Source organism: Callithrix jacchus, chromosome 17, assembly GCF_049354715.1.
Source record: "Callithrix jacchus isolate 240 chromosome 17, calJac240_pri, whole genome shotgun sequence".
Lineage (NCBI taxonomy): Eukaryota > Metazoa > Chordata > Mammalia > Primates > Cebidae > Callithrix > Callithrix jacchus.
In genome coordinates, this window is record NC_133518.1 from 65,659,862 (window position 1) to 65,672,147 (window position 12,286).

Here is a 12,286-nt window from a genome sequence, read left to right on the forward strand (position 1 = left end):
GTAAAATGGAATGGCCTAAGTCAATGGATTCTATTTCTATCTCCAAGCAAAATGTTTACCTGACCTGAAGAAATGGTATACTGAACCAACACGAAAGAAGGAAAACAACGGTGTTTTTTCTCTTTTCTTGGACCATCAGAAAGCATAATTGAGGTAGCATTCAATTAATCCCTAAGAGTATGTCATTCCTAATAGTTATCTATCTTTATATGGTTTGTGATCTTTTACATGCTTACTCCATCCTGCTATATGAAATTTATTTTTATTATAAAATAGCTCAAATTATTATTATTTTAGACAGAGTTTTGCTCTTGTCCCCCAGGTGTCACCTCAGGTAATCTGCCCACCTCAGCCTCCCAAAATGCTGGGACTGCAGGTGTCAGCCACTGCGGCTGGCTCAAATTATTTTTTTAAATAGGTAACTATAAATTAAAAACAAAAACAAAACATAACCATTATTTATACCTTATTCCAGTATACATTAAAATGATGGAGGAAAGGAAGAAGCTCTCCGTAAGTAAACAAAAGTTGGTTACAGTTAGAAAACACATAAATAGTTATAACTACCTCATGTTAGATCTGGTTACTTTGGCATTCTCAGTATTCATGGAAAGTGCCTTCCACTGTGCAGTTTTGGCCATTTCATCTGATATATTAACAACTGAGGGATCAACACTGAAGAACAAATACACTTTTTGGTTAGTATTCAGTACTTGCAAACGTATTAATATTGTCATTCTTATTATCTGCTTTCATCAACTAAAAATTGAGAAAACCTTTGCCATGCACTTAAAGGTCTAGCAAGATACCAGAATTTGAGTTCTGTTACGAAGTCCTAAGAAGAATTACATCTAATAGAAACTACGAGTAAGATTAACTAAGTTAGCAAGATTTATTTATGGAATTTTGCTGCAGAATCCAATCTGGGGTTTCAGTACTACTTCAGCAGCACTCTAACAGTGAAGCCCTCTGATCATCTTGGCTGAAAATATGCTACTGAAATAACATAAGACTATGTTAATGTCCTTATGCGTACAAAAAAAATACAGTCTCAAATCAACTAGAAAATGTATAACTGGCACACATTTAATCTCGATACCCAAAGTATATAAGGAAACTTAAGATTATGATTTTAAAAATCTTATTTTTTCATAGCTTTTACAAATCACTATAAAGAATGCTTGGAAAGATAACACTCTGAAATTGAAAACAAAGCACTGAAAATACTTCAACAGCTAACACAAAATAGCCTCATAAATACCACTTTTATCACACTAAATATGATAAAATAGCCTCATGAATACCACTTTTATCATATTTAGTATGATAAAAGTGGTATTTTATCAAGTTGATCAAGATTAAAAGAACAGAGTAGGCCAGGCACAGTGGTCACGCCTGTAATCCCACCCAGTATATTGGGAGGCCAAGGCTGATGGATCATGAGGTCAGGAGTTCAAAACCAGTGTGTCCAACATAGTGAAACCCCATCTCTATTAAAAATACAAAAATTAGCAAGGAATGGTGGCACCCGCCTGTAATCCCAGCTACTTGGGAGGCTGAGGCAGGAGAATCACTTAAACCCGAGAGGCAGCAGTTGCAGTGAGCCGAGACCACGCCATTGCACTCCAGCCTGGGCAACAGAGCAAGACTCCATCTCGAGAATAATAATAACAATAACAACAACAGAAAGAACAGAGTACTGTCCATTTATTATAATGAGACAAATGTTTCTCTTTCTATGAAATATTTCTATGAAAATTACTTCAAGACCCCAAATCTAATAATACTATCCATAAATAATTAATTTGGGGCTCAAGGTTGTCTATCACGAGTAATAGGAAAGCATCATAAAGTTAATACAAATACATTTGCAAGTCCTTTTTCTTTGATTAAAAAAATACATTCAGACAAACAAGCTACAAATACAAATGTGAAATTAGGCAATGTTAACAATGTGATGGCAACTAGTTCACAAACGACTAAACAGCGGTGATAGCTCTGGTCAGAGCTATCTGAGTCTTAAAATCAGAATGTTGTTTACAAATGTAAGATTGCAGAGAAGGGTGATGTGGTCACTGAAAAGTCTCTATGAATGGCTGCTTTACCTTCGCAAGGTCAGATTTTTAAAAGTACACACAGTCCAAATGCCCAAGTTTACAATGGCATAGCCATCCAACTTGAAATGATGCCTACCCTGAGTAAATGTTTATTTACTTGGTTGCCAACTTCAAATAAGTGAAAAAAGAAATTTCTGATAAACTTTCTAGCTTCTAAATATCCTCTACTATGAAGAAAATATATATAATTTTGTTTTCCCTCAAAATGAAATTCGATGGGAAAATCTTTGCTTGCATTACATAAATTACTTTCATCTTTTATAATGGCTTTATGGTTTCCAAATGCTTTCATATACTGTCTCATTTGATCTGCCAGACAAGTAATCCAAACCTATTTAAGATATAAAATTCTGGCAAATAAACACACTAGCCATTTCCTGGCATTCCTGATGCTAAAAATTTTAAACATATCCACATTAATCATGGCTCATGTTAACACTTAAAAGACAAAAGGAGAACTACCGATGCCCATCTTTTTCTTAAATATATGACAATAGACGCCACTTAAATTTGTCAAGGTCCATATATAACTACACTGAAAAAGTGATAAAGCAGGACATTGAAATTAAGCAGCAAATACTCTCAGCCAATTGGTGATAATTACTAATAACCATCATGGTAGTTCTTAGACTCTTTTTAGAAGTACATCAATGAAGGTAACATGCATAGAGGAAGATTAGTTGAATTCATTCATCACAACTAATCAACATGCACAAGTCAAATGCTACCCCTGTAAAAGCTATAAATAGCTAAAAACTAAAAAAAAATGGAAAAAGTTAGTTAAATACCAATGAAACATTTTCTATCAACTGGTCAGGTAAGAAACCTATATACATTCTAAGACTGATTTTGCTAACTAATCAGAAATGAAATAAAAATGTGTAGAAACAGGAATCAGATGTGTACACAAATATAAGTTGTTAATCTTTTATAACTCTGAAAGTTTACATTTCTCAACCTCTATATCTTTAGTTCTTAAATTTAAATATAAATCACCAAAATCACACATGTATTATACATAAAACATTCATTAATTCTTACATCTTATAAGCCTTCACCACCAATGATCAAATCACATCTTTGAAAACTAAGAGTCTTCTAGGGCTTCTAAACATAGTGATACTTGGGAAAGCTATCAGAAAATGAATTACTGGTATCTGAATGGACACTGACATAGATTACTGAAAATGTTTATTTTCTAGCACCCACTGACTCCATCCCTAATGAAGGGCATAAAGGAAAAAGCTATACTACCGGGAAAAGAGAAATATTCTCAGACTCCTGTACTGATTTTAAACTTCACTAAGATAGACAGTGTGATAGAAGACAAGCAAATTTTATTGGCTTGGCATGGACGTTAGTTTAAGGCTCTAGTTCGAGTTCAGCTTGGGTGGGAAAGGTGCAAGGGACTTCCTTTTCAAACTGCATGAATCTCTCATTTAGTTGATACACCATATGCAAATTTTATCATCTTTTATAAAATAGAAATCACCACTTTAAAAGAAGCATTATATGGCTTATTATATGGCTTCTATTTACATAGAAGCTTTAGAAAATAAAGTTGTATCTCACCTATATTTTAGGGCTTTGACTGGAATTTGCAAGAGACTTCCCCCTTCAAATGGAAGGTGCACAGTATCATCATCATCTTGAAGCATCCGCTCAGCTTCCTTTAGAACACATGTGTGAAGAGATTACTTTTCCCAGAATACTTTCCAAGAGAATAAGTTAATATATGACTTAAAGACTTAGAAACCCAAATTGACAATATTATTTAAATATAACATATCTGCCATTACTGAAAAATTCATTTTATAATCATGAACACATACTCGTAACATAAAATAAAAACAACCACTTGTTTAACATCATGACTAATTTAAAATGGTATAGTAATAACTTTCCTTTCTTTTTTTTTTTTTTTTTTTTTTTTTTTTTGAGATGGAGTCTCGTTCTGTCACCCAGGCTGGAGTGCAGCGGCACAATCTCTGCCTGCCAGGTTCAAACGATTTTCCTGCCTCAGGCACCACCATGCCAGCTAATTTTTTCTTTTTAGTAGAGATGGGGTTTCACCATGTTGATCAGGCTGGTCTCCAACTCCTGACCTCCGTAATCCATCTGCTTCTGCCTCCCAAAGTGCTGGGATTATATGCATGAGCCACCGCACCCAGCAACTTTCATTTCTTCATGTAAATCACTTACAATATTTAAAAATCAACTACATAAATGTGATTATCAGTTATTAAGTAGGTTTACAATGAAAGATAACATTCTGTGAAACCTTATCACAACACAATATGAGCAGAATGTCATTTGGATAAGGCAGGGATTTTCAACCTCAGCAATACTGACATTTAGGTTATTAATATTTATCTTTTGTAGAAGTCCTATGTATATACAGTATTTCATGGCACCCCAGAATTCTACCTATTAGATGCCAGTAGCAGTCCCTCCAGTTATGACAATCAAAAACATCTCAGACGTTGAAATACTCTTGGCAATGTGTGAGTCAAATACTCGCACACCAATTTGCTGAGAGTATTTGTTGCTTAATTCCCCCCAGCCCACCCTGATGATAATTACTGATAACCATCATGCTAGTTCCTATTCTCTTTTTAGAAGTACATCAATGAAGGCAGTATCTTAAACCATTTAGCAAATAATTTATAGAACCCAGTAACGCAGACCACTATGGCTGTTTAACACTGAGGCTCAATCCCACATTGAGACTCACTTGGACAGTGGACACAGAACAAAATTAGGATGTTAATATTGGGGGTGATAGATAGGGAAGTAGAGGAGAAACTGAGAGAACATTCCTATTTCTTTTCCTTACTAAAAGAAATTTGACTATTTTGAGGTGCCAATGTGCCCAGAGTGTAAAAACAAACAAAAACCAAAAAAAAACAAAAAACAAAACAAAACCAAAAAAACCCTAAATGAAATCTCCCAGCATTCCTTGCAACTTAGTAGGATCATGAGGTGCAAGCAGAACTTACTGGATGACATTCTAAAAAGACTCCTTAAACTTGACAGTATGATAACACGATTTTGCCTTTCATCCCTTCCTTTTCCCTGCTGTCTCTAATGCTGATATGACAGCTGGAGTTTTACAGCCATTTTGACTCATGAAGTGAAAGTGAGGATGGAAAACTATATGCTGAGGTCAGGAAAAAAGTAACAAGTAGCCCCTGATAAGGGGAGCTTAACACTACATCCCTTGCTTTCAAGAATTCTTTTACTTGAAATGCAATAACTTCGTGTTTAAAAGCCACTTTTATTTCTGGTTTTTGTTATATACCACTGAACCTTATTCTAACTAATACAGAAAGTAATAAACAGGCAATTTGGCCCATGTATTTTAATAAAATATATCCTATTTTAAAAATCACCAAAAACTCAGGCCGGGCAGAGTGGCTCACATCTATAATCCCAGGACTTTGGGAGGCTACGGCTGGGCAGATCACCCAAGGTCAGTAGTTAAAGACCAGCCTGGCCAACATGAAACCCTGTCTCTACTAAAAATACAAAAATTAGCCCGGCTTGGTGGTAGGTGCCTGTAATCCCAGCTACTTGGGAGGCTGAGGCAGAGAGAACTGCCTGAACCCGGGAGGTGGTTGCAGTGAGCTGAGATCGCACCACTGCACTCCAGCCTGGGCCACAGAGCAAGACTCCATCTCAAAAGAAACAAAACAAAACAAAACAAAACACCTCATACATATTTACATATATAACTCTGAAGAAAACAAAAATTTTAATTTTAAAACTCTGGTGTCTTAGTTCAAATTAAAATTCTAATTAGTATCTAATTAAAGAATTTCAAATTTTGTTGAAAAATAAACAAACCAATAAAATTTTAATCTCTAAACAGAACCATAACATTTAAAAATATGTATCTTTTTTCTTATCTTTGATTTTCAAACAATACGCTGAATGGGAAAATAGAGCAAGGACTACAGTCAACAAAACCATCAATCTATGTACTCAAGTCTCTACTTTTCCTTCTTATTAACTGAACGTATCAAGTTGGTTATTAAAAATCAAATTCCAATGCAAAATAAAGGATTTATGTTTAAATTTCAGCATACAAATTAACTAATTGTGGTACATAATAAGTGCATATAAAGACTAAAGTTTTATTAGTTTTTAAAAAGAGTATCTAAAAATCCTTGTCATTATGTATGCCAATTATTATGCTATTAAAATTAAATATATGCTAAAATTTATGTTAAATGTATTTAAGGTTTACTCAGATACTATATTCTGATGTACAACTATTTTGTGTTAGCTGTATTTTAATATTGCTAAAAGCTCTAATTCTTCTGATTGCTGATTAAGTAAGCACATGTTATATAATTTTTGAAAAGTGTTCCTGTGTTAGAGCTATGGAGGTACAAGATAGTGAAATGGTTAAGAGCCTACATTTGGAACAGTTACCTAACCATTCTCTGCCTCAGTTTCCCCATTTGTAAAATAGAGATAATAACAGTACCTACTATACTTCATAAGGTTCTTAGAAGGATGAAAGGAACTGATTCAAGTAAGCTGATTATAATGGTGCCTGCAATATGGTACAAAATATTAAGTAAGAAAGTGGTGTAAGTTTAAAATTCTTATCTTTTTACCTCTTTCTCTTTTTTCTTTTTGTCATCCTCTTTCTTTTTCTTACTTTCTGGCATGAGATCATCAAGCCAACTAAGTTCTCTTTTCGTGAAACACAGGTCCATGAGCTTGCGTACAAACACTAACGCAAGAACCTTTAAAATGTAGGGAAGAAATTAGTAAGTAACATATAATATAAACTGTATCACTTAAAGAGGAAAAGCATATTTGTTAAAACTTGTAATAAAAAAACGCTTCATATAGTTTTTAAATTATTCACAATTATTTTGTTCCAAAGGAATTGAGTCAATTATTTATCTTTCTGAACTTTCTGCTAAAAAAAAGCTACAAAGAGAGGAAAAAAGGAAATAGCATTCTTAACCTTCTCCTACATAAACCCTTGCACTCTGTATAAAATTATGAAGCAGGTTAAATACTGAATATCAAAGCAAAAAAAATAATGTTTAAGACTTTATACATCACATAAGTATATATAATTTTTTAAAATCTCTTGGGCAATGCATTAGAGTACCTATTACCAACATTAGGTTTTAACTTTTCAATCATATGGGAGAAATGAAATACTGCTTTAATTTGCTTTAACTGCTGCTGAAGATAAGCATGTTTTTAAATGCTGATTGGCCAGTGAGATTTCCACTTCTGTACTTGCTATTTTCTAACCTTTGCCTGTTTTTTGTTGGTTTTTATGACTTTTGTTTATGAATTTATGAGTTCTATGTAGCTCGAATAGAAATCCTTTATCTGCCTTATATGTTACAAATATTTTCTCCCAGTTCTAACTTTACTTTTTATACTTTTTTTTTTAAATTGCATTTTAGGTTTGGGGGTACATGTGCAGAACATGCAAGACAGTTGCATAGGTACACTACTTTTTATACTTTTTGAACATATAAGAAACATTTAATTATCATGTGGTGAAATACAGCATATCTTCCTTTTACACTTGGGTTTTCATATCTTCTCAGAAAAGCTAGTCCCAATCAATGGATTATACAATACTCTTTTACTTTTCTACTACAATTTATTTACCATTTAAATACTGAATTCAATTATGATTTCTGAACATGGTCTCAGATAAGGATTACAACATTACTTAGCTTCTAGTATACAGTTAAATCGTCCAATACTAAATTCTTCCATACTACAGAAATACTACCTTTAATGAAATAACCTGCTTATGGTATTCAAGTGATAAAATTCACAATATATACAGATAAATTTCTGGACCCTTTTGTCTATTTTTTTGATTTGTCTATTCATATGCCAATTCCATTTTATGGTGGCTATACTAACTTGTCAGCAATTTTTTAATATTTGGTTATCAAAAAAGTACAGTATCAATACATGAAGAGTGAAGTAGATGGCAAAGACTCCGCCCCCACTCCTAGCCAGGACTCCTTCTTAATTATCATTATCTTGTTATTCTCTAGTAGTCATGTCTTTACTTCTAATGAATATGTAATTTACATACAGTAAATTGAAAAAAAGTATGTGTACAGTTTGATACTTTTGACAAGAATATACTACATATAGAATATACTACTCATATAGTAGTCTTCATTACTTTTTGACTTCTAGATCTGTCAATTTCTAGAAAAGGTGTATTGAAAGATTTTAGTAATGAACAATGCTGTTCTGGTTGCTTTGCTTTTACATTTGAAAATGTATTTGTTCCATGAATGTCCTAAATTCTGAAGTTGTTTAAAAATACAAAACTGAGTCCTGTAGCCTAAGAACTAAAAAGCATAACAAATGAAAATTTACAAAATAAAATAATTCAGACTGAGAAACTGGCTTGTATCTAGAAACAGCTAATCCACATTTTCAAACACCTAAAGAACTTAAAATGCATTATTCCTTTTCTCAAAGTCAATTATAAATAAGAAAATTACTATAAAAATAAACAAAAATGTTGTTAATCAGTGACAAAATAAGTCTGAAGAAATCTTACCATCATGGGAAAAACCACTGCAGCAGCTGAAACTTTTATCACCCATAAAAGGACCAAACAAGTAAGCTGAACGACTGTGAAAATATGAACCTTCCAGAGAGGCACATAACGGAGGTATATCAAATCAGGCTGATGCTTAGCAGGCATTCCAAATAATTTTATACGGTCAAAAAACTATGAATAGAATAAAAAACGAACAAAGAAGATTTCAATAAAATATTTCTGCTATTTAGAAGAATTTATATTCAACTTTAGAGTTTTGTGTATTAAACTGTAAGTTCCTTCCATCTTCTGATAATACTGGAGAATGTTACAGCAAGGATTCTCTAGATCCAGGAAGGTGGGCAGGGTGAGAACCAAGCAACCACTTGAACTGCTGTAATTAATGTAATCAGGAAACTCAAGCCAAAATGTTTAATTCAGAGGATTAGAATATCTAGATAAACTGATACTGAAAATAAAACTGAGCAAATACCTATCGTTTTGAGCTTTAATTTCTTCATTTACACATTGGGAGTAAGATCAGCCCTAATCATCTCACAAAACTCTTAAAAATCAAGTGAGATAAGGAAATAATTTCTTGACCAATGAAGAGTAGATCCTGGATGATGCTGAAATAATAAAGATGCTTTCCTGCCACTAGCCTATGAGCTGGAAACTTTAGACAACATTCTTTCCATGAGAAAAGGTGGTTGTGTAGTGCTAACTGCGCTTTATGATCTGGGTTTTTGTTTTTTGGGTTTTTTTTGAGCCAGGGTCTCACTGTGTAATCCAGGTTGGAATGCAGTGAGTGGCATGACGACAGCTCACAGTAGCCTCAAACTCCTGGGCTCAAGCAATCCTCCCACCTCTGCCTCCTGGGCAGCCAGCACTACAGGGACACACCACCATAGCCAGCTGATTTTTAAATATTCTGTAGAGGCAGGATTTCACTGTGTTGTCCAGGCTGGTCTCAAACTCCTGGCCTCAGGTGATACTCCTGCCTCAGACTTCCAGTGTGCTGGGATTACAGACATGAGTCACCAGAGCCACCCCAAATTTTTTATACTAAAATTAGATCAGTACAAACCTTAAGAAGTTTTATTAGGTTGCTTCCCACTAACTATTAAAACAAAATAATGAAATCACTGGCTTAGCTAATAATCTTCAGTACCTTCTATTTCTCTGTTTCCTGATTTACATTAGGATTTCTTCCTTTCCTCTCTGCCAAATGGTTAGTGTTTTGAGGATTACAAAATGATGTATATGCTAGGCTTTATAAGCTGTATTGTGTTACACAAATGGCAGGTCTGGCTATTTTTACAGGAAACTAATATCTACCTTTTTAAGTACCAAACCTTTTTTCCAATCCAATCCTTTTGATCCTCCCTCTCACTATACTGGTCTTGATTGAGTTATAGGGCTTTTCATTGCCTTCAATTAAAAACAGGTAAGAACCATGTCAGCTCATGATCTCACTCTCTGGAGGAAAAAACGTGTAGTAAGCAATCACTTGACAAATGTTGTCTGAAGTCATCAGTTAGAAAACTAACCTCCCCCAAAAATGTCAGAGTTGAGAATAAATCACTACCATCATAAAAACAATCTTTGCATACTAAAAATATCAAGTTTCTATAGAAAATCATTCAATATTTAAAACTTGCCTGGATTCCTTTTAATGAGGAAACTCCCATATAAAGGAAAACACCATACAGAACAGGCATTGGAATAAACTGTAAGTAAAATGACCACAATTAGAACTCATGAGTAGTAAGTACACAAAAACATAATCAGTGAATAAGTATGGGGCGAGAATTAAAAGATCCTTCAATCATGAGGATTAAACCTACCTAACATTCCCACACATAAGAAAATTGCTAATATACAATAACCTCCTTGAAAAATTGCTCATCTTCTACATATTGCTTCCTAAAAAGGGAGTTTGTTTACTTCCTTTTTACAGAGCAGGGGTACTGCAGTCAGACTTAGCTTTAAGTCAAAACTTAACCTTTCTGCACCTCAGTTTCTGTAACAAATTGCTGTTCACAAAGATTCAGTGACTTCAAATACATAAAATGCTCAGAAAAGCACCTGACACATATTAACCACACAAAAAATGTTACCCATTATCATTGCCATCACTACCTCTGCAGTGAATATTATGCAGTAGCCTTTACTGAATATAATTAAAATCTACCTCCAAAATAAAGTCCTTACTACTTTGGCAGTTACCACAATCCCAAATGCCTACATGGTTTACACATATTCATCCTACAAGGAAGCCTGGCTATTAACAGAGCCCATCTGTTTACTCAAAAACCATAAACAGCACTCTCACCTAAGGGAGAGTCCTACAAGGAAAAATGAATTAAACTACAGAGGAAAACCACATCTACTATACCTCTTCTGAACAACCTAGCATATCTTTCTAAGGACACTGGAAAAAAAGAAACAATTTATGAAGAAAAGGTATTTTTAAAAATCTAAGCAATGCCTGTAATCCCAGCACTTTGGGAGACCGAGGCAGGTGGATCACTGTGGCTATAACCTGGCCAACATGATGAAACCCCCATCTCTACCAAAAATACAGAAATTAGCTGGGTATAGTGGGGTGTGCCTGTGGTCCCAGCTACTTGGGAGGCTGAGGCACGAGTGTCGTTTGAACCCAGGAGGCAGAGGCTGCAGTGAGCTGAGATCATGCCACTGCACTCCAATCTGGGTGCTGGAGTAAAACTCTGTCTCAAAAAAAAAAAAAAGAATGATAGGAAAAGGAAATAAGAATGAAAAAACTCCTGAAAACTAAATCTATAAATATCAAAATAACTAAATTTTTTTAGTAACAATTTTGATAGACTGAACACCCATATAATGATATGAAAAAAGGAGGAAATTTTCTTTAATAGCAAGGGGTAAGAAGGATAACAAATTCAGAAGGTCTGAGATCTGTTTAGCTGGAGTTGAAGAAATTTGTAACAGAGTCAGTAGAAGAGGAAGTAAAGAGGGCAAGATAGTTCCCACAGCAGACAGAAGGCACAAGTTTCTTGAGGATACTGAGTGAGCACGGTAAATGAAAAGCCCCTGCCTAACTGCCTCCCTAAATATCTGAAAATGAGATTTCACAGAACTGGAATTTAAAAAAAGAACTCTCAACAAGTTCACCATTCATGGTACCATGCATAAAAATAATTTATCAATACAAAAAATGAATACAAGAAAAAGGGGAACCTACACATATAATTTTTTACAGTAAGGGAAGGTAACAGATATTAGCAAAACTTATTTGGTCTTGAGGCTTGGGCTGGAGTAAAACAGTGTATATTTCTGCCTCCCTGCAGGCAAATCACACGGCTTAGTCCTCAGCAAATATCATCGTAACACCATTTATGTGTCCCCAGAGGGTTTAAATTTCTATAATCTAACTTACAGGAGAAGCAAGGAAGGCTTAGTTAACATCATAGCACAAAATGTACATGCTAATAACAACTTTTATAATAGTACTAAAACTAAAAGTAGAAACCAACAAGAGGGATGTGTTAAAAGGGAGAATGAGGATGGAGTCATGGGTGAAAAGACACCACAACCTTAGGTCAGAAGCTCTCAAACTCTGTGGTCTCAA

At 34.4% G+C, this 12,286-nt stretch overlaps 1 protein-coding gene across 28 annotated transcripts in view; it reads right to left on the reverse strand.

Annotated features, from left to right (window-relative positions):
* Nucleotides 1-12,286, reverse strand: part of SLC4A7 (solute carrier family 4 member 7) — a 102,305-nt gene that overhangs the window by 6,412 nt on the left and 83,607 nt on the right. For 17 of the 28 annotated variants that reach the window (XM_035278177.3, XM_078354419.1, XM_035278174.3 and 14 more), the window contains 5 exons: nucleotides 10,335-10,403; nucleotides 8,692-8,865; nucleotides 6,743-6,874; nucleotides 3,690-3,787; nucleotides 568-675 (listed from right to left, as the gene is read on the reverse strand). In XM_035278177.3, the coding sequence (XP_035134068.1) occupies nucleotides 568-675; nucleotides 3,690-3,787; nucleotides 6,743-6,874; nucleotides 8,692-8,865; nucleotides 10,335-10,403 (581 nt within the window). The remainder of the gene's footprint in view (nucleotides 1-567; nucleotides 676-3,689; nucleotides 3,788-6,742; nucleotides 6,875-8,691; nucleotides 8,866-10,334; nucleotides 10,404-12,286) is intronic. The other 11 variants (XM_035278180.3, XM_035278179.3, XM_035278166.3 and 8 more) reach the window with 3 other exon arrangements.